Source organism: Oncorhynchus keta, unplaced genomic scaffold (genome assembly GCF_023373465.1).
Source record: "Oncorhynchus keta strain PuntledgeMale-10-30-2019 unplaced genomic scaffold, Oket_V2 Un_contig_6458_pilon_pilon, whole genome shotgun sequence".
NCBI lineage: Eukaryota > Metazoa > Chordata > Actinopteri > Salmoniformes > Salmonidae > Oncorhynchus > Oncorhynchus keta.
In genome coordinates this window covers 17501-40438 of record NW_026288876.1, presented here as the reverse complement: position 1 = coordinate 40438, position 22938 = coordinate 17501, and the positions used below count along the sequence as shown (strand labels likewise).

The 22938-nt window shown below is 46.3% G+C and overlaps 1 protein-coding gene and 1 long non-coding RNA gene across 2 annotated transcripts in view; one reads left to right on the top strand and one right to left on the bottom strand.

The window, feature by feature from the left end:
- Positions 1-287: 287 nt before the first annotated feature.
- Positions 288-22938, bottom strand: part of LOC127925893 (transcription elongation regulator 1-like protein) — a 31233-nt gene continuing 8582 nt past the window's right edge. Inside the window, exons 2-6 of the mRNA XM_052511195.1 lie at positions 20683-20771; positions 9673-9761; positions 2748-2905; positions 819-903; positions 288-578 (exon numbers count right to left, since the gene is read on the bottom strand). Of these exons, the coding sequence (XP_052367155.1) occupies positions 425-578; positions 819-903; positions 2748-2905; positions 9673-9761; positions 20683-20771 (575 nt within the window). The 3' untranslated portion in view covers positions 288-424. The remainder of the gene's footprint in view (positions 579-818; positions 904-2747; positions 2906-9672; positions 9762-20682; positions 20772-22938) is intronic.
- On the top strand, positions 16752-17910 carry LOC127925894 (uncharacterized). The gene is made up of 3 exons (XR_008122746.1): positions 16752-16841; positions 17397-17462; positions 17594-17910. It is a non-coding gene; the product is annotated as an uncharacterized LOC127925894 (long non-coding RNA).

The following is a 22938-nucleotide window of genomic DNA, read 5'->3' as shown; positions in this document are numbered from 1 at the left end:
ATTCATCCAACCTGTTAAATGATGTAGGTCTTTCCATCATTCATCCAACCTGTTAAATGATGTAGGTCTTTCCATCATTTAGTTTTATTGCTGCCTTTGCAGTTACAGGTCCCTGTGTTCCTTGATGATTAGTTGCAATACAGGGATTTGAGTCCCCATATTGCCACTTTGAAAAGTATGGTTTAAATTCCTTCCTCATGGAAAACTGTTAGACTCTAGGTCCGTCTCTGTGGCTGCATTTAGACAGGCAGCCCAAATCTTGCCTTTTTTTTCTTTCACCAATTGATCTTTTGACCAATCAGATCACGTCCGAAAAACATCTGACGTGATACGGTCAAAAGACCAATTTAGTGGAAAATATATATCAGAATTGGGCTGCCTGTCTAAACGCAGCCGAAAAGTGCATTAGATTTTTGTATTCCATTCAATATGCCTTTACCCCTCTTTCAAGGAGCATGTCCCTGAAGTGTGTGATGCGGAGCCCTAAGGGTAGAACAGTCCGATGGGGGGGAGAGTCACATGTCTCTGCGCCAGCCCTCTCTCTCAGGTCCTCATTACCATCCGCAGGTTCCTCCCGTCTGAGGAGGACAGAAACATACAAGCAGTTCTAGGATGTATCTCAAATGGAAACCCTATTCCCCGAGACAGTGATCTCCTCTTGACCAGGGCCCAAAAGGCTTGGGTCAAAACTAGGCTACTGTACTGTACAAATACCACTTACAAAAAAATACTTCAAAAGGAGATTAGTATTCTGTAGAGAAGTATCATTGTAATGGTAAACTATGAGTATGGTTAAGATGGGGGGGAAAAAAACTCACTTGTTCCTCTTGGTTTTTGAATAATGTTCATCTTCATCATCAGCATCATCGTCATCGGCAGACGGAGAGTTAGAACCGTCCTCTGCTGAGAGAACGGACACACAGACAGAAGCGTAGCACACATCCTTTTTCGAGTGGAGTCCAACAGACGCAGAGTGTAACAAATATCCCTTTTCAATGGACTCCGTCTTCATATAATTGGTCATTAAAAGCCACTGTGAGAGAACCTGTAGAGAAGCATTACTGCTCTCCGTCTTATCAGCCATAAGTCAATGTTCAGTTCATCGGGGTTGTCCACATATTTACCAAAGTTAATTTGCCAGACATGCTTTGTTGGAACAGTGAGGTTCAGGTATAAGGTCATCGATACATAATCAGCTGGTAACTGCAATAATGCAAAATCAATAAAGACAACCCGACCTCTGGGAAATCTAGTCCGGGGAGATATCATCGCTGACAAGATCCAATGTAATCCAATATTTACAGAGCCAGCCACACACAGGACTTCCACATGAGCTATTCTAGTAGAACACAAAAGAGATGGGGTGCATCCCAAATGGGACCCTAATACCTATATAGTGCACTTCTTTGGACCGGGGACCATAGGGAACAGGGTGCCATTGGACCAGGGCCCATAGGGAATAGTGTGTCATTGGACCAGGGCCCATAGGGAATAGCATGTCATTGGACCAGGGCCCATAGGGAATAGTGTGTCATTGGACCAGGGCCCATAGGGAATAGGGTGTCATTGGACCAGGGCCCATAGGGAATAGTGTGTCATTGGACCAGGGCCCATAGGGAATAGGGTGTCATTGGACCAGGGCCCATAGGGAATAGTGTGTCATTGGACCAGGGCCCATAGGGAATAGTGTGTCATTGGACCAGGGCCCATAGGGAATAGTGTGTCATTGGACCAGGGCCCATAGGCCCATAGGGAATAGTGTGTCATTGGACCAGGGCCCATAGGGAATAGTGTGTCATTGGACCAGGGCCCATAGGGAATAGTGTGTCATTGGACCAGGGCCCATAGGGAATAGTGTGTCATTGGACCAGGGCCCATAGGGAATAGTGTGTCATTGGACCAGGGCCCATAGGGAATAGTGTGTCATTGGACCAGGGCCCATAGGGAATAGTGTGTCATTGGACCAGGGCCCATAGGGAATAGTGTGTCATTGGACCAGGGCCCATAGGGAATAGTGTGTCATTGGACCAGGGCCCATAGGGAATAGTGTGTCATTGGACCAGGGCCCATAGGGAATAGTGTGTCATTGGACCAGGGGCCCATAGGGAATAGTGTGTCATTGGACCAGGGCCCATAGGGAATAGTGTGTCATTGGACCAGGGCCCATAGGGAATAGTGTGTCATTGGACCAGGGCCCATAGGGAATAGTGTGTCATTGGACCAGGGCCCATAGGGAATAGTGTGTCATTGGACCAGGGCCCATAGGGAATAGTGTGTCATTGGACCAGGGCCCATAGGGAATAGTGTGTCATTGGACCAGGGCCCATAGGGAATAGTGTGTCATTGGACCAGGGCCCATAGGGAATAGGGTGCCATTTAAAATGCAACCATGAGATGGTTTGACATCCTAAAGGTTCCACGTTCCATTCGTGATCATCTCCTTCAATGAACAGAGACATCACGATCCTCTGGTAGTCTGGGATCGACAGGCAATGGAACTGACACACTGTATATAGGATCTAGTATATCAGCCCATTTTATTGGCCTCCGTATTAATTAACAGATCACTAAAAAAACATGTTTATTAACATCATTAGAAAAATAACGGACTGATAATGAGCTTCTCGGTTCCATCGAAAGCCACGGCCTGGTAAATACCCGATTTAACATGAAGAAGAGTCCTAACGAGGCCCAACTAAACGGCGGGATGAAGACAAGCCAACGGGGAAGAATTACCACAAACTTACTGGACAAAGAATCATTTTTGCGTTTATGTGGAGGATTTTCTATAATCCTGTTGAGATCCTCTCCACGGTCCTTCAGATCTACTGGCTGATCCCAAACAGAGAGCTGTATCGTTGGGTTGAAGAAAAACACTCTGTCGTCCCCCGTCCACACCACACACCTGAGGAGAAACGATCATAATAATGTAAGGATGAGAGTTGAATTAGTCATGCCTGTCCGGTTCCCTACTGGTGTGTGTCAACGCAAGATAGCTGAGATGGTGTTTGCCTGTCAAGAATAAACGTGTGTTTTGTAGACTAGAGAGCCAGTATGATGCCTCTGTCAGGTCTTTAACTTTCTTTTTAAAGTTGATGCTCCACTGTCTGAACCCTTCAAACGTCACTCTGCAATAATAATAATAACATTCTAAACACACATCTGGGGAGAGCAGTGTTCTATGACATGATAAACAACAGTATGACAGGACATTATCTGGGGAGAAGAAGGGCAGAACCAGAAGTGTTCTATGACATGATAAACAACATTATGACAGGACATTATCTGGGGAGAAGAAGGGCAGAACCAGAAGTGTTCTATGACATGATAAACAACATTATGACAGGACATTATCTGGGGAGAAGAAGGGCAGAACCAGAAGTGTTCTATGACATGATAAACAACAGTATGACAGGACATGATCTGGGGAGAAGAAGGGCAGAACCAGAAGTGTTCTATGACATGATAAACAACATTATGACAGGACATTATCTGGGGAGAAGAAGGGCAGAACCAGAAGTGTTCTATGACATGATAAACAACAGTATGACAGGACATGATCTGGGGAGAAGAAGAGCAGAACCAGAAGTGTTCTATGACATGATAAACAACAGTATTACAGGAAATGATCTGTGGAGAAGAAGGGCAGAACCAGAAGTATTCTATGACATGATAAACAACAGTATGACAGGACATTATCTGGGGAGAAGAAGGGCAGAACCAGAAGTGTTCTATGACATGATAAACAACAGTATGACAGGACATGATCTGGGGAGAAGAAGGGCAGAACCAGAAGTGTTCTATGACATGATAAACAACAGTATGACAGGACATTATCTGGGGAGAAGAAGGGCAGAACCAGAAGTGTTCTATGACATGATAAACAACAGTATTACAGGACATTATCTGGGGAGAAGAAGGGCAGAACCAGAAGTGTTCTATGACATGATAAACAACAGTATTACAGGACATTATCTGGGGAGAAGAAGGGCAGAACCAGAAGTGTTCTATGACATGATAAACAACAGTATGACAGGACATTATCTGGGGAGAAGAAGGGCAGAACCAGAAGTGTTCTATGACATGATAAACAACAGTATGACAGGACATTATCTGGGGAGAAGAAGGGCAGAACCAGAAGTGTTCTATGACATGATAAACAACAGAATGACAGGACATGATCTGGGGAGAAGAAGGGCAGAACCAGAAGTGTTCTATGACATGATAAACAACAGTATGACAGGACATGATCTGTGGAGAAGAAGGGCAGAACCAGAAGTGTTCTATGACATGATAAACAACAGAATGACAGGACATTGTCTGTGGAGAAGAAGGGCAGAACCAGAAGTGTTCTATGACATGATAAACAACAGTATGACAGGACATGATCTGTGGAGAAGAAGGGCAGAACCAGAAGTGTTCTATGACATGATAAACAACAGAATGACAGGACATTGTCTGTGGAGAAGAAGGGCAGAACCAGAAGTGTTCTATGACATGATAAACAACAGTATGACAGGACATGATCTGGGGAGAAGAAGGGCAGAACCAGAAGTGTTCTATGACATGATAAACAACAGTATTACATGACATGATCTGTGGAGAAGAAGGGCAGAACCAGAAGTGTTCTATGACATGATAAACAACAGTATGACAGGACATTATCTGGGGAGAAGAAGGGCAGAACCAGAAGTGTTCTATGACATGATAAACAACAGTATGACAGGACATGATCTGGGAAGAAGAAGGGCAGAACCAGAAGTGTTATATGACATGATAAACAACAGTATGACAGGACATTATCTGGGGAGAAGAAGGGCAGAACCAGAAGTGTTCTATGACATGATAAACAACAGTATGACAGGACATTATCTGGGGAAGAAGAACCAGGGACAGAACCAGAAGTGTTCTATGACATGATAAACAACAGTATGACAGGACATTATCTGGGGAGAAGAAGGGCAGAACCAGAAGTGTTCTATGACATGATAAACAACAGTATGACAGGACATTATCTGGGGAGAAGAAGGGCAGAACCAGAAGTGTTCTATGACATGATAAACAACAGGGACATATTACAGGAAATGATCTGATGGAGAAGAAGGGCAGAACCAGAAGTGTTCTATGACATGATAAACAACAGTATGACAGGACATGATCTGGGAGAAGAAGGGCAGAACCAGAAGTGTTCTATGACATGATAAACAACAGTATGACAGGACATGATCTGGGGAGAAGAAGGGCAGAACCAGAAGTGTTCTATGACATGATAAACAACAGTATTACAGGAAATGATCTGGGGAGAAGAAGGGCAGAACCAGAAGTGTTCTATGACATGATAAACAACAGTATGACAGGACATTATCTGGGGAGAAGAAGGGCAGAACCAGAAGTATTCTATGACATGATAAACAACAGTATGACAGGACATGATCTGGGGAGAAGAAGGGCAGAACCAGAAGTGTTCTATGACATGATAAACAACAGTATGACAGGACATGATCTGTGGAGAAGAAGGGCAGAACCAGAAGTGTTCTATGACATGATAAACAACAGTATGACAGGACATGATCTGTGGAGAAGAAGGGCAGAACCAGAAGTGTTCTATGACATGATAAACAACAGTATGACAGGACATGATCTGTGGAGAAGAAGGGCAGAACCAGAAGTGTTCTATGACATGATAAACAACAGTATTACAGGAAATGATCTGTGGAGAAGAAGGGCAGAACCAGAAGTGTTCTATGACATGATAAACAACAGTATGACAGGACATGATCTGGGGAGAAGAAGGGCAGAACCAGAAGTGTTCTATGACATGATAAACAACAGTATTACAAGAAATGATCTGGGGAGAAGAAGGGCAGAACCAGAAGTGTTCTATGACATGATAAACAACAGTATTACAGGAAATGATCTGTGGAGAAGAAGGGCAGAACCAGAAGTGTTCTATGACATGTTAAACAACAGTATGACAGGACATTATCTGGGGAGAAGAAGGGCAGAACCAGAAGTGTTCTATGACATGATAAACAACAGTATTACAGGAAATGATCTGTGGAGAAGAAGGGCAGAACCAGAAGTGTTCTATGACATGATAAACAACAGTATGACAGGACATTATCTGGGGAGAAGAAGGGCAGAACCAGAAGTGTTCTATGACATGATAAACAACAGTATGACAGGACATGATCTGGGGAGAAGAAGGGCAGAACCAGAAGTATTCTATGACATGATAAACAACAGTATTACAGGAAATGATCTGTGGAGAAGGAGGGCAGAACCAGAAGTGTTCTATGACATGATAAACAACAGTATGACAGGACATTATCTGGGGAGAAGAAGGGCAGAACCAGAAGTGTTCTATGACATGATAAACAACAGTATTACAGGAAATGATCTGGGGAGAAGAAGGGCAGAACCAGAAGTGTTCTATGACATGATAAACAACAGTATTACAGGAAATGATCTGGGGAGAAGAAGGGCAGAACCAGAAGTGTTCTATGACATGATAAACAACAGTATGACAGGACATTATCTGGGGAGAAGAAGGGCAGAACCAGAAGTGTTCTATGACATGATAAACAACAGTATTACAGGAAATGATCTGGGGAGAAGAAGGGCAGAACCAGAAGTGTTCTATGACATGATAAACAACATTATGACAGGACATTATCTGGGGAGAAGAAGGGCAGAACCAGAAGTGTTCTATGACATGATAAACAACAGTATGAGAGGACATTATCTGGGGAGAAGAAGGGCAGAACCAGAAGTGTTCTATGACATGATAAACAACAGTATTACAGGAAATGATCTGGGGAGAAGAAGGGCAGAACCAGAAGTGTTCTATGACATGATAAACAACATTATGACAGGACATTATCTGGGGAGAAGAAGGGCAGAACCAGAAGTGTTCTATGACATGATAAACAACAGTATTACAGGAAATGATCTGTGGAGAAGAAGGGCAGAACCAGAAGTGTTCTATGACATGATAAACAACAGTATGACAGGACATTATCTGTGGAGAAGAAGGGCAGAACCAGAAGTGTTCTATGACATGATAAACAACAGTATGACAGGACATTATCTGGGGAGAAGAAGGGAAGAACCAGAAGTGTTCTATGACATGATAAACAACAGTATGACAGGACATGATCTGGGAAGAAGAAGGGCAGAACCAGAAGTGTTCTATGACATGATAAACAACAGTATGACAGGACATGATCTGGGGAGAAGAAGGGCAGAACCAGAAGTATTCTATGACATGATAAACAACAGAATGACAGGACATGATCTGTGGAGAAGAAGGGCAGAACCAGAAGGGTGCTACCCGCTGGGACTACCTGCTGGGACTACCTTCTGGGGCTACCTGCTGGGGCTACCCGCTGGGACTACCTGCTGGGGCTACCTGCTGGGGCTACCTGCTGGGACTACCTGCTGGGGCTACCTGCTGGGACTACCTGCTGGGACTACCTGCTGGGACTACCCACTGGGACTACCTGCTGGGGCTACCTGCTGGGGCTACCTACTGGGACTACCTGCTGAGGCTACCCGCTGGGACTACCTGCTGGGGCTACCTGCTGGGACTACCTGCTGGGACTACCTGCTGGGACTACCCGCTGGGACTACCTGCTGGGACTACCTGCTGGGACTACCTGCTGGGATTACCTGCTGGAACTACCCGCTGGGACTACCTGCTGGGAATACCTGCTGGGGCTACCTGCTGGGACTACCTGCTGGGACTACCTGCTGGAACTACCCGCTGGGACTACCTGCTGGGAATACCTGCTGGAACTACCCGCTGGGACTACCTGCTGGGAATACCTGCTGGAACTACCCGCTGGAACTACCCGCTGGGAATACCTGCTGGGACTACCTGCTGGGACTACCTGCTGGGACTACCTGCTGGAACTACCCGCTGGGACTACCCGCTGGGACTACCTGCTGGGACTACCTGCTGGGACTACCTGCTGGGACTACCTGCTGGAACTACCCGCTGGGACTACCCGCTGGGACTACCTGCTGGGACTACCTGCTGGGACTACCTGCTGGGACTACCTGCTGGAACTACCCGCTGGGACTACCTGCTGGGAATACCTGCTGGGGCTACCTGCTGGGACTACCTGCTGGGACTACCTGCTGGAACTACCCGCTGGGACTACCTGCTGGGAATACCTGCTGGAACTACCCGCTGGGACTACCTGCTGGGAATACCTGCTGGAACTACCCGCTGGAACTACCCGCTGGGAATACCTGCTGGGACTACCCGCTGGGAATACCTGCTGGGACTACCTGCTGGGACTACCTGCTGGGACTACCTGCTGGGACTACCTGCTGGGACTACCCGCTGGGAATACCTGCTGGAACTACCAGCTGGGACTACCTGCTGGAACTACCCGCTGGGACTACCCGCTGGGAATACCTGCTGGGACTACCAGCTGGGACTACCTGCTGGAACTACCCGCTGGGACTACCCGCTGGGAATACCTGCTGGAACTACCAGCTGGGACTACTTGCTGGAACTACCCGCTGGGACTACCCATAAGAACATGTACGAACGCGCTACTGTCGTTGTGCATCACTTCAGAGCTCTTCCTCCTTAAAGACGTTATGTATTTAAAGCCACAGGAGGAGGAGTATTAACAGCTGCTACAGTCTATGAATCCCTGGGATAATTCAATATATCTTCACGCTCAACCATATCAAATGAATTGTGAAGCTTTACTTCCTGTTCTTATCTGGCGGTGACTCGTCCTGTTATATGATATCATATTTCATTGGTGTGGCTAGCTATCGCTCAGCCATGACATGATATTCACACAGCAGAAAGGTCTTTCAATATCTGGATAATATGTCATGATGAACCTCTCATGAGACTTTTCGATATTAGAATCATCAAACAAAATTAGGTTGGATTCGATTTGTTTATCAAATCTTTATTTATTTTTTTAAATCTTTTTTTTTTTTTTTTTTACAATTTGCTTTGTTTAATAAAAACATGTATTTGAATCTAATAGTCATAAAATAAAAGCTGATGAATGGAAAAGGTTTAACACAGGTGGGTGATTTAAAAAACGAACATGCCGTTTAGGTTGCTGAGCTGAGAAAGTGTTGTAAATGACAGGTTTCATGCAGAGCGTTTAAAGTCTGCTCTCAGCATCAACACACGCTGACGGATCTAAAGGCTATTAACATGTGGAGAACAACAAGTCCATTTTAAACAACAGATTACTCTGCAGACAGACACAGCTTGGCTTATTACACTATTGTCCCTGATATGAGTTGTTCCTTGTCGGGACTGAAATTATTTTTCTATCAAAGGTGTCGTTTTTTCTGTTGTTTTGAAAAGGGTTTTTACATACTGCGAGCGATTGATTATTCCTCACGTTATGACGACCATGATTAACACTGCTTTCCTGAGACTTTCAAGAAATTATGACATCAGAAATAATAACCAGATGTAAAATATGTTTTTCAAGAAAAAGTGAAGAAAGTAGAGGCATGATTCCACTTTAACATTTATAGCAGATAATGTTTTCTGAACTTTAGCCAAACGTATTTTTCATGTTTGGTGTTCAGTGATGACTGGAATGGGACAGATTCCTAAAGAGCTGAAATGTTCTGACATGTTTATTCAAACATTGACCAATCCTGGCAAGAGAACGTTACCATGGAGATCCAGGAACAGGGGTGGAAGCTACAGGACGCTTGTCTTTAGGGTCAACGTCCTCTTCCTCCATGGGGACCTCTACCATCTCCTGCTACAACACGCACGCACGCACGCACGCACACACACACACACACACACACACACACACACACACACACACACACACACACAGACACACACACACACACACACACACACACACACACACACACACACACACACAGAGAGAGAGAGGGAGAAACACACACACACACACACACACACACACACACACACACACACACACACACACACACACACACACACACACACACACACACACACACACACACACACACACACACACACACACACACACACACACATAGGTCAGAGGGCAGAATTAACACAACGCACCATGCAGATACCATTTTCACACTGTGGATCATAAACCGTTCTGTGCTTGGTCAGAGAGGTGTGGCTTAATGTGTTACCAGGTCAGCTCAGTACAGAGAGGTGTGGCTTAATGTGTTACCAGGTCAGCTCAGTACAGAGAGGTGTGGCTTAATGTGTTACCAGGTCAGCTCAGTACAGAGAGGTGTGGCTTAATGTGTTACCAGGTCAGCTCAGTACAGAGAGGTGTGGCTTAATGTGTTACCAGGTCAGCTCAGTACAGAGAGGTGTGGCTTAATGTGTTACCAGGTCAGCTCAGTACAGAGAGGTGTGGCTTGATGTGTTACCAGGTCAGCTCAGTACAGAGAGGTGTGGCTTGATGTGCCTCTGCCTCTCTCTGCTATCTGTATCTGTCTGCTACCTGCCTCTCTCTGCTATCTATATCTGTCTGCTACCTGCCTCTCTCTGCTATATGTGTCTGTCTGCTACCTGTCTCTGTCTGCTATCTGTATCTGTCTGCTACCTGTCTCTGTCTGGTATCTGTCTCTGTCTGGTATCTGTCTCTGTCTGCCGCTATCTGCTATCTGTCTCTGTCTGGTATCTGTCTCTGTCTGGTATCTGTGTCTGTCTGCTATCTGTCTCTGTTTGCTATCTGTCTCTGTCTGCTATCTGTCTCTGTCTGCTATCTGTCTCTGTCTGCTACCTGTCTCTGTCTGCTATATGTCTCTGTCTGCTATCTGTCTCTGTCTGGTATCTGTCTCTGTCTGGTACCTGTCTCTGTCTGCTATCTGTCTCTGTCTGGTATCTGTCTCTGTCTGGTACCTGTCTCTGTCTGCTACCTGTCTCTGTCTGGTATCTGGCTCTGTCTGCTACCTGTCTCTGTCTGGTATCTGTCTCTGTCTGGTATCTGTCTCTGTCTGGTATCTGTCTCTGTCTGGTACCTGTCTCTGTCTGCTATCTGTCTCTGTCTGGTACCTGTCTCTGTCTGGTATCTGTCTCTGTCTGGTATCTGTCTCTGTCTGCTATCTGTCTCTGTCTGGTATCTGCCTCTGTCTGGTACCTGTCTCTGTCTGCTATCTGTCTCTGTCTGGTATCTGTCTCTGTCTGGTACCTTCTCTGTCTGCTATCTGTCTCTGTCTGGTATCTGTCTCTGTCTGGTACCTGTCTCTGTCTGCTACCTGTCTCTGTCTGGTATCTGGCTCTGTCTGCTACCTGTCTCTGTCTGGTATCTGTCTCTGTCTGGTATCTGTCTCTGTCTGGTATCTGTCTCTGTCTGGTACCTGTCTCTGTCTGCTATCTGTCTCTGTCTGGTACCTGTCTCTGTCTGGTATCTGTCTCTGTCTGGTATCTGTCTCTGTCTGCTACCTGTCTCTGTCTGGTATCTGTCTCTGTCTGGTATCTGTCTCTGTCTGGTATCTGTCTCTGTCTGCTACCTGTCTCTGTCTGGTATCTGTCTCTGTCTGGTATCTGTCTCTGTCTGCTACCTGTCTCTGTCTGCTACCTGTCTCTGTCTGGTATCTGTCTCTGTCTGGTATCTGTCTCTGTCTGGTATCTGTCTCTGTCTGCTACCTGTCTCTGTCTGCTACCTGTCTCTGTCTGGTACCTGTCTCTGTCTGGTATCTGTCTCTGTCTGCTACCTGTCTCTGTCTGCTACCTGTCTCTGTCTGGTATCTGTCTCTGTCTGGTATCTGTCTCTCTGCTATCTGTCTCTGTCTGCTACCTGTCTCTGTCTGCTATCTGTCTCTGTCTGGTATCTGTCTCTGTCTGGTATCTGTCTCTGTCTGCTACCTGTCTCTGTCTGGTATCTGTCTCTGTCTGGTATCTGTCTCTCTGCTATCTGTCTCTGTCTGCTATCTGTCTCTGTCTGCTATCTGTCTCTGTCTGGTATCTGTCTCTGTCTGGTACCTGTCTCTGTCTGCTACCTGTCTCTGTCTGGTATCTGTCTCTGTCTGGTATCTGTCTCTGTCTGGTATCTGTCTCTGTCTGGTATCTGTCTCTCTGCTATCTGTCTCTGTCTGCTACCTGTCTCTGTCTGCTATCTGTCTCTGTCTGGTATCTGTCTCTGTCTGGTATCTGTCTCTGTCTGGTATCTGTCTCTGTCTGCTACCTGTCTCTGTCTGGTATCTGTCTCTGTCTGCTATCTGTCTCTGTCTGGTATCTGTCTCTGTCTGGTATCTGTCTCTGTCTGCTACCTGTCTCTTTCTGCTATCTGTCTCTGTCTGCTATCTGTCTCTGTCTGCTACCTGTCTCTGTCTGGTATCTGTCTCTGTCTGGTATCTGTCTCTGTCTGCTATCTGTCTCTGTCTGCTATCTGTCTCTGTCTGGTATCTGTCTCTGTCTGCTATCTGTCTCTGTCTGCTATCTGTCTCTGTCTGGTATCTGTCTCTGTCTGGTATCTGTCTCTGTCTGCTATCTGTCTCTGTCTGGTATCTGTCTCTGTCTGGTATCTGTCTCTGTCTGGTATCTGTCTCTGTCTGCTACCTGTCTCTGTCTGCTACCTGTCTCTGTCTGCTACCTGTCTCTGTCTGGTATCTGTCTCTGTCTGCTACCTGTCTCTGTCTGCTACCTGTCTCTGTCTGGTATCTGTCTCTGTCTGGTATCTGTCTCTGTCTGGTTTCTGTCTCTGTCTGCTACCTGTCTCTGTCTGCTACCTGTCTCTGTCTGGTATCTGTCTCTGTCTGGTATCTGTCTCTGTCTGGTATCTGTGTCTGTCTGCTATCTGTCTCTCTGCTATCTGTCTCTGTCTGCTACCTGTCTCTGTCTGCTACCTGTCTCTGTCTGGTATCTGTCTCTGTCTGGTATCTGTCTCTGTCTGCTACCTGTCTCTGTCTGGTATCTGTCTCTGTCTGGTATCTGTCTCTGTCTGCTACCTGTCTCTGTCTGCTACCTGTCTCTGTCTGGTATCTGTCTCTGTCTGGTATCTGTCTCTGTCTGGTATCTGTCTCTGTCTGCTATCTGTCTCTGTCTGCTATCTGTCTCTGTCTGCTATCTGTCTCTGTCTGGTATCTGTCTCTGTCTGGTACCTGTCTCTGTCTGGTATTTGTCTCTGTTTGGTATCTGTCTCTGTCTGGTATCTGTCTCTGTCTGGTATCTGTCTCTGTCTGGTATCTGTCTCTGTCTGCTACCTGTCTCTATCTGGTATCTGTCTCTGTCTGGTATCTGTCTCTGTCTGGTATCTGTCTCTGTCTGGTATCTGTCTCTGTCTGCTATCTGCCTCTGTCTGGTATCTGTGTCTGTCTGGTATCTGTCTCTGTCTGCTATCTGTCTCTGTCTGCTATCTGTGTCTGTCTGGTATCTGTCTCTGTCTGGTACCTGTCTCTGTCTGGTATCTGTCTCTGTCTGCTATCTGTCTCTGTCTGCTATCTGTCTCTGTCTGGTATCTGTCTCTATCTGCTACCTGTCTCTGTCTGGTATCTGTCTCTGTCTGGTATCTGTCTCTGTCTGCTACCTGTCTCTGTCTGCTATCTGTCTCTGTCTGGTATCTGTCTCTGTCTGGTATCTGTCTCTGTCTGGTATCTGTCTCTGTCTGGTATCTGTCTCTGTCTGGTATCTGTCTCTGTCTGCTACCTGTCTCTGTCTGCTATCTGTCTCTGTCTGGTATCTGTCTCTGTCTGGTATCTGTCTCTCTGCTATCTGTCTCTGTCTGCTACCTGTCTCTGTCTGCTATCTGTCTCTGTCTGGTATCTGTCTCTGTCTGGTATCTGTCTCTGTCTGGTATCTGTCTCTGTCTGCTACCTGTCTCTGTCTGCTATCTGTCTCTGTCTGGTATCTGTCTCTGTCTGGTATCTGTCTCTGTCTGGTATCTGTCTCTCTGCTATCTGTCTCTGTCTGCTACCTGTCTCTGTCTGCTATCTGTCTCTGTCTGGTATCTGTCTCTGTCTGGTATCTGTCTCTGTCTGCTACCTGTCTCTGTCTGGTACCTGTCTCTGTCTGGTATCTGTCTCTGTCTGCTATCTGTCTCTGTCTGGTATCTGTCTCTGTCTGGTACCTGTCTCTGTCTGGTATCTGTCTCTGTCTGGTATCTGTCTCTGTCTGGTATCTGTCTCTGTCTGCTACCTGTCTCTGTCTGGTATCTGTCTCTGTCTGGTATCTGTCTCTGTCTGGTATCTGCCTCTGTCTGCTATCTGTCTCTCTGCTATCTGTCTCTGTCTGTTACCTGTCTTTGTCTGGTACCTGTCTCTGTCTGCTATCTGTCTCTGTCAGCTATCTGTCTCTGTCTGGTATCTGTCTCTGTCTGCTACCTGTCTCTGTCTGGTATCTGTCTCTGTCTGGTATCTGTCTCTGTCTGCTATCTGTCTCTGTCTGGTATCTGTCTCTGTCTGGTATCTGTCTCTGTCTGGTATCTGTCTCTGTCTCTGTCTGGTATCTGTCTCTGTCTGGTATCTGTCTCTGTCTGGTATCTGTCTCTGTCTGGTATCTGTCTCTGTCTGCTACCTGTCTCTGTCTGGTATCTGTCTCTGTCTGGTATCTGTCTCTGTCTGGTATCTGTCTCTGTCTGCTACCTGTCTCTGTCTGGTACCTGTCTCTGTCTGCTACCTGTCTCTGTCTGGTATCTGTATCTGTCTGCTATCTGTCTCTGTCTGCTATCTGTCTCTGTCTGGTATCCGTCTCTGTCTGCTATCTGTCTCTGTCTGCTACCTGTCTCTGTCTGCTACCTGTCTCTGTCTGCTACCTGTCTCTGTCTGGTATCTGTCTCTGTCTGGTATCTGTCTCTGTCTGGTATCTGTCTCTGTCTGCTACCTGTCTCTGTCTGCTACCTGTCTCTGTCTGGTATCTGTCTCTGTCTGGTATCTGTCTCTGTCTGGTATCTGTGTCTGTCTGCTATCTGTCTCTCTACTATCTGTCTCTGTCTGCTACCTGTCTCTGTCTGCTACCTGTCTCTGTCTGGTATCTGTCTCTGTCTGGTATCTGTCTCTGTCTGGTATCTGTCTCTGTCTGCTATCTGTCTCTGTCTGCTATCTGTCTCTGTCTGGTATCTGTCTCTGTCTGGTACCTGTCTCTGTCTGGTATCTGTCTCTGTTTGGTATCTGTCTCTGTCTGGTATCTGTCTCTGTCTGGTATCTGTCTCTGTCTGGTATCTGTCTCTGTCTGCTACCTGTCTCTGTCTGGTATCTGTCTCTGTCTGGTATCTGTCTCTGTCTGCTATCTGCCTCTCTCTGCTATCTGTCTCTGTCTGGTATCTGTGCATCCAAAACAGAATAACCTGAAATCAAATAGGTCTGACTTCAGCGTGTAGATATAGATGTGCATCCCAAATGGCACCATATTCCCTAAATAGTGCACTACTTTGACCAGAGCCCTATGGGCCCCATGGGCCTTGGACGATAGTAGTGCACCAGATAGGGAATAGGGTGTGATTTGGGAACCAGTCAGAGCTGCAGTGAAAATGGTGGTGCATATCTCTGTATCTATTCTGGATTCGGACAACAAATTGATTGATAAGGCGTTCATAGTGAATGGTACAATGAGCCCACTGAACACATGGTCGGATCGGTCTGTGTTGTAATAGATATTGAATTACATTAATGTACTGTGATGATTGCATGTCTCAAACCTCTGTCTGGCCTGAGATGGGGTGGGGTTTTGGAGGAGATTAAGTGTTTTCGAAAAATCTCATTAAAAAGTGAATTGCATAGTTTGCAACAATGTAGTATGACAACAATGTCAACAATATGGACAAATCAACACAAGCTGAATAGCAAAACTGCATCGGTGGAAGGAAAATGTTCTGGATGATTTAAAGCACCAAACCCTTTCTATTTATAACCCAGTGTGTCTTTACACGGCAGGGTAGCCTAGTGGTTAGAGTGTAGGGACGGCAGGTAGACGAGTGGTTAGAGTGTAGGGACGGCAGGGTAGCCTAGTGGTTAGACTGTAGGGACGGCAGGTGGCCTAGTGGTTAGAGTGTAGGGACGGCAGGTAGCCTAGTGGTTAGAGTGTAGGGACGGCAGGGTAGCCTAGTGGTTAGAGTGTAGGGACGGCAGGTAGCCTAGTGGTTAGAGTGTAGGGACGGCAGGTAGCCTAGTGGTTAGAGTGTAGGGACGGCAGGTAGCCTAGTGGTTAGAGTGTAGGGACGGCAGGTAGCCTAGTGGTTAGAGTGTAGGGACGGCAGGTAGCCTAGTGGTTAGAGTGTAGGGACGGCAGGTAGCCTAGTGGTTAGAGTGTAGGGACGGCAGGGTAGCCTAGTGGTTAGAGTGTAGGGACGGCAGGTAGCCTAGTGGTTAGAGTGTAGGGACGGCTGGTAGACTAGTAGTTAGAGTGTAGGGACGGCAGGTAGACTAGTGGTGAGAGTGTGGGGACGGCAGGTAGCCTAGTGGTTAGAGTGTAGGGACGGCAGGGTAGTCTAGTGGTTAGAGTGTAGGGACGGCAGGGTATTCTAGTGGTTAGAGTGTAGGGGCGGCAGGGTAGCCTAGTGGTTAGAGTGTAGAGACGGCAGGTATTCTAGTGGTTAGAGTGTAGGGGCGGCAGGGTAGCCTAGTGGTTAGAGTGTAGGGGCGGCAGGTAGCCTAGTGGTTAGAGTGTAGGGACGGCAGGGTATTCTAGTGGTTAGAGTGTAGGGACGGCAGGGAAGCCTAGTGGTTAGAGTGTAGGGACGGCAGGTAGCCTAGTGGTTAGAGTGTAGGGACGGCAGGGTATTCTAGTGGTTAGAGTGTAGGGGCGGCAGGGTAGCCTAGTGGTTAGAGTGTAGAGACGGCAGGGTATTCTAGTGGTTAGAGTGTAGGGGCGGCAGGGTAGCCTAGTGGTTAGAGTGTAGGGACGGCAGGGTAGCCTAGTGGTTAGAGTGTAGGGGCGGCAGGTAGCCTAGTGGTTAGAGTGTAGGGACGGCAGGGTATTCTAGTGGTTAGAGTGTAGGGACGGCAGGGTAGTCTAGTGGTTAGAGTGTAGGGACGGCAGGGTAGCCTAGTGGTTAGAGTGTAGGGACGGCAGGTAGCCTAGTGGTTAGAGTGTAGGGACGGCAGGTAGCCTAGTGGTTAGAGCTTAGGGACGGCAGGGTATTCTAGTGGTTAGAGTGTAGGGGCGGCAGGGTAGCCTAGTGGTTAGAGTGTAGAGACGGCAGGTATTCTAGTGGTTAGAGTGTAGGGGCGGCAGGGTAGCCTAGTGGTTAGAGTGTAGGGACGGCAGGGTAGCCTAGTGGTTAGAGTGTAGGGGCGGCAGGGTATTCTAGTGGTTAGAGTGTAGGGACGGCAGGGAAGCCTAGTGGTTAGAGTGTAGGGACGGCAGGTAGCCTAGTGGTTAGAGTGTAGGGACGGCAGGGTATTCTAGTGGTTAGAGTGTAGGGGCGGCAGGGTAGCCTAGTGGTTAGAGTGTAGAGACGGCAGGTATTCTAGTGGTTAGAGTGTAGGGGCGGCAGGGTAGCCTAGTGGTTAGAGTGTAGGGACGGCAGGGTAGCCTAGTGGTTAGAGTGTAGGGGCGGCAGGTAGCCTAGTGGTTAGAGTGTAGGGACGGCAGGGTATTCTAGTGGTTAGAGTGTAGGGACGGCAGGGAAGCCGAGAGGTTAGAGTGTAGGGACGGCAGGGTAGCCTAGTGGTTAGAGTGTAGGGGTGGCAGGGTAGCCTAGTGGTTAGAGTGTAGGGGCGGCATGGTAGCCTAGTGGTTAGAGTGTAGGGACGGCAGGGTAGCCTAGTGGTTAGAGTGTAGGGACGGCAGGTAGCCTAGTGGTTAGAATGTAGGGACGGCAGGGTAGCCTAGTGGTTAGAGTGTAGGGGCGGCAGGGTAGCCTAGTGGTTAGAGCGTAGGGGCGGCAGGGTAGCCTAGTGGTTAGAGTGTAGGGACGGCAGGTAGCCTAGTGGTTAGAGTGTAGGGACGGCAGGTAGCCTAGTGGTTAAAGTGTAGGGACGGCAGGGTATTCTAGTGGTTAGAGTGTAGGGACGGCAGGTAGCCTAGTGGTTAGAGTGTAGGGATGGCAGGGTATTCTAGTGGTTAGAGTGTAGGGACGGCAGGGTATTCTAGTGGTTAGAGTGTAGAGATGGCAGGTATTCTAGTGGTTAGAGTGTAGGGACGGCAGGGTATTCTAGTGGTTACAGTGTAGGGACGGCAGGCTATTCTAGTGGTTAGAGTGTAGGGACGGCAGGTATTCTAGTGGTTAGAGTGTAGGGACGGCAGGCTATTCTAGTGGTTAGAGTGTAGGGACGGCAGGTATTCTAGTGGTTAGAGTGTAGGGACGGCAGGCTATTCTAGTGGTTAGAGTGTAGGGACGGCAGGGTATTCTAGTGGTTAGAGTGTAGGGACGGCAGGTATTCTAGTGGTTAGAGCGGTGGACTAGTAACCGGAAGGTTGCAAGTTCAAACTCCCGAGCTGACAAGGTACAAATCTGTCGTTCTGCCCCTGAACAGGCAGTTAACCCACCGTTCCTCGGCCGTCATTGAAAGTAAGAATTTGTTCTTAACTGTCTTGTTAAATAAAGGTAAAAAAAAACATCCAGTTTTGATTATTCATACTGAGATCTAGTGGAGGAAAATTAACATTAAATTAATTTCACTTCTAATGTTTTTTTATTTTTTATCCTGGGTTCATAGTGAAATAAGGGGTGTTGATTATAGTGTTACAAATGCTTTACCCTTGTAATGTCCACAACACCGTTCCAGATACAGCCAGAGCCATTCAATTACCAAGGCAACGCATGACCAACCCCTTAGATTACTGAACCCCTTCACAGAGGGGGAGACGATCGGTCCCAAATGGAACCCTATCCCACCAGAGCCCAGGTGAAAAGTAGTGTACTATAAAGGGAACAGGGAGCCATTTGGGACCAATAAAGAGGCTGGTTGTGCCCGAGACTGTAGACGAACCGCCCCCACAGCATTCATTAGCCTTTTACTGATTTACACATCTTCTCCTTCTGGGGGAGTTTTACTAATTAATACAGCTGGGAGGATTTAGCACACAATTACCTGGCGGAGGACTTAAATTGACCTCTCTTCCTATCAGAGCCAAGATGAAGCAGTGGTATTTGGACCCTAAATCTTACCGACTCTGTCCTGGTGCCCCTTTCCAACATCTAATTTGGCGAGCAGGAAGAAGTTTTATGCTGGTAGGTAGAGTGAAGAAAGCAGCATCAACCAAAATCTTCCAAACAGGAAGAACCAACCTCTTATCTCAGCACCCAGAAGCAGATCGGCTACTCAGCTGTGACGAGAGATTTCTCATTACCAGTGATGGAAAAAAGGACCCCAATTCTCATACTGGAGTAAAAGTATAGACACCTTAATAGAAAATGACTGAAGTAAAAGTATAGACACCTTAATAGAAAATGACTGAAGTAAAAGTATAGACACCTTAATAGAAAATTACTGAAGTAAAAGTATAGACACCTTAATAGAAAATGACTGAAGTAAAAGTATAGACACCTTAATAGAAAATGACTGAAGTAAAAGTATAGACACCTTAATAGAAAATGACTCAAGTAAAAGTGAAAGTCACCTGGTAAAATATTACTTGAATAAAAGTCTAAAAGTATTGGGTTTTAAATATACTTCAAAGTACATGTGATTGCTAAAATATACTTACAGTAAGTATGGTAAGGTAAAAGTATAAATCATTTCAAATACCTTATATTAAGAAAACCAGACAGCATCATTTTCTTGTTTTGTTTAATTTACGGATAGCCAGGGGCCACGCTCCAGCACTCAGACATCATTTACAAACAATGCATGTGTTTAGTGAGTCCACCAGATCAGAGGCTGTAGGGATGACCAGGGATGTTCTCTGTTTAGTGAGTCCTCCAGATCAGAGACTGTAGGGATGACCAGGGATGTTCTCTGTTTAGTGAGTCCTCCAGATCAGAGACTGTAGGGACGACCAGGGATGTTCTCTGTTTAGTGAGTCTGCCAGATCAGAGACTGTAGGGACGACCAGGGATGTTCTCTGTTTAGTGAGTCCACCAGATCAGAGGCAGTAGGGATGACCAGGGATGTTCTCTGTTTAGTGAGTCCACCAGATCAGAGGCTGTAGGGATGACCAGGGATGTTCTCTGTTTAGTGAGTCTGCCAGATCAGAGACTGTAGGGACGACCAGGGATGTTCTCTGTTTAGTGAGTCTGCCAGATCAGAGACTGTAGGGATGACCAGGGATGTTCTCTGTTTAGTGAGTCTAGCAAATCAGAGGCTGTAGGGAAGACCAGGGATGTTCTCTTGATAAGTGCGTGAATTATTCAATTTTTCTTGTCCTGCTAAGGATTCAAAATGTAACGAGTACTTTTGGGTGTCAGGGAACTTGTATGGAGTAAAAAATACATGATACCACTGCTCAACATCTGATATCGATTATCAAAGTAGAGCTGTTCCTCTGTTCCATCGAATCCATTTGTCATGTCTCACTACGGCACACAGGACTGAAACCTTGATATCAGCTGGTGTGGTTGGATGTGGCCTAGATCTGATAGAGGTAGTTATGCCACAGCTTCAGTGTAAGTTAATGAACATTGTTGTGTGGTTGGATGTGGCCAAGATCTGATAGATGTAGTTATGCCACAGCTTCAGTGTAAGTTAATGAACATTGTACTTCCCAAATGAAACCCCCTCTTTCCTTATATACCAAGTGCACTACGTTTGACCTGGGCCCATAGTGCTCTGGTTAAAAGTAGTGCACTACATAGGGAATAGGGTGCTGCTTGAGGTCTAACACGACCACCTACCTACCTCTGTGTGTTTCTCCTGGGTTGTTTCCTGCAATGTATGCAGCACCAACGTCGCAGCGCATGACGCTCTTCTCCTGGACAACCGCTTATCTGCAAGAGTAAAGAGAGAGAGACAGCAAATTAGCTTGTGGACTGGATGTTGTTGTTGTTGTTGTTGTTGGTATAATATGATGATAACATTCCAAATCTATCTCAATGTAATTTGCAGCTGAGTAATCAACTCAAATTATATGTTCAGGAGCCACATCACATCCAATCAAATGTTATTGATCACATGCGCCGAATGCCACAAGGTGGAGGAGACCTTACAGTGAAATGCTGATTTACGAGCCCCGAACCGACAGCACAGTTTAAACAACAACAACAAAAATACAGATAAGAAATAAGAGATGAAAGTAACAAGCAATTAAAGAGGAGCAGTGGGGGGAAAATTAACCATTTAAACAGGAGGGATTCGTTGCACCGGGTAGCTGAGGTACATCACATCAATCTAGCTGTGGATGACTTGTCCTGTCCTCCAAGGCGGGTCAATGTGCTGAGGCACCGGGTAGCTGAGGTACATCACATCAATCTAGCTGTGGATGACTTGTCCTGTCCTCCAAGGCGGGTCAATGTGCTGAGGCACCGGGTAGCTGAGGTACATCACATCAATCTAGCTGTGGATGACTTGTCCTGTCCTCCCAGGCAGGTCAATGTGCTGAGGCACCGGGTAGCTGAGGTACATCACATCAATCTAGCTGTGGATGACTTGTCCTGTCCTCCCAGGCAGGTCAATGTGCTGAGGCACCGGGTAGCTGAGGTACATCACATCAATCTAGCTGTGGATGACTTGTCCTGTCCTCCCAGGCAGGTCAATGTGCTGAGGCACCGGGTAGCTGAGGTACATCACATCAATCTAGCTGTGGATGACTTGTCCTGTCCTCCCAGGCAGGTCAATGTGCTGAGGCACCGGGTAGCTGAGGTACATCACATCAATCTAGCTGTGGATGACTTGTCCTGTCCTCCCAGGCAGGTCAATGTGCTGAGGCACCGGGTAGCTGAGGTACATCACATCAATCTAGCTGTGGATGACTTGTCCTGTCCTCCCAGGCACGTCTTTACAGCTAGAGGTTGTGAGGAGTGCAGAACACAAGAAGACCAAGCAGACAGACGGACACACGTACTGGGTGATGATGATGATGATTGGAGACAACAGTTAGTGGAGCAGCGGATGAAGATTAATCAGATTCAATTAACACTCAAATGTTCTATGTTACTGTCTGTGTCAAATGTTCTACATTACTGTCTGTGTCAAATGTTCTACATTACTGTCTGTGTCAAATGTTCTACATTACTGTCTGTGTCAAATGTTCTACATTACTGTCTGTGTCAAATGTTCTACATTACTGTCTGTGTCAAATGTTCTACATTACTGTCTGTGTCAAATGTTCTACGTTACTGTCTGTGTCAAATGTTCTACGTTACTGTCTGTGTCAAATGTTCTACATTACTGTCTGTGTCAAATGTTCTACATTACTGTCTGTGTCAAATGTTCTACATTACTGTCTGTGTCAAATGTTCTACATTACTGTCTGTGTCAAATGTTCTATATTACTGTCTGTGTCAAATGTTTAACATTACTGTCTGTGTCAAATGTTCTACATTACTGTCTGTGTCAAATGTTCTACATTACTGTCTGTGTCAAATGTTCTACATTACTGTCTGTGTCAAATGTTCTATATTACTGTCTGTGTCAAATGTTTAACATTACTGTCTGTGTCAAATGTTCTACATTACTGTCTGTGTCAAATGTTTAACATTACTGTCTGTGTCAAATGTTCTACATTACTGTCTGTGTCAACTGTTCTACATTACTGTCTGTGTCAAATGTTCTACATTACTGTCTGTGTCAAATGTTCTATATTACTGTCTGTGTCAAATGTTTAACATTACTGTCTGTGTCAAATGTTCTACATTACTGTCTATGTCAAATGTTTTACATTACTGTCTGTGTCAAATGTTTTACATTATTGTCTGTGTCAAATGTTCTACATTATAGTCTGTGTCAAAGCTTTCATTTTAAACCCTCCAGGTTCCATGCTAACACGTACGCACACACACGCACGCACGCACACACACACACACACACACGCACGCACGCACGCACGCACGCACGCACGCACACACACACACACACACACATACTACTCTCTCTCTCTCTTTGTTGGAATAATGTTATAATTTTTACCAGGTGGAAAATGTTGCAATTATACAAATG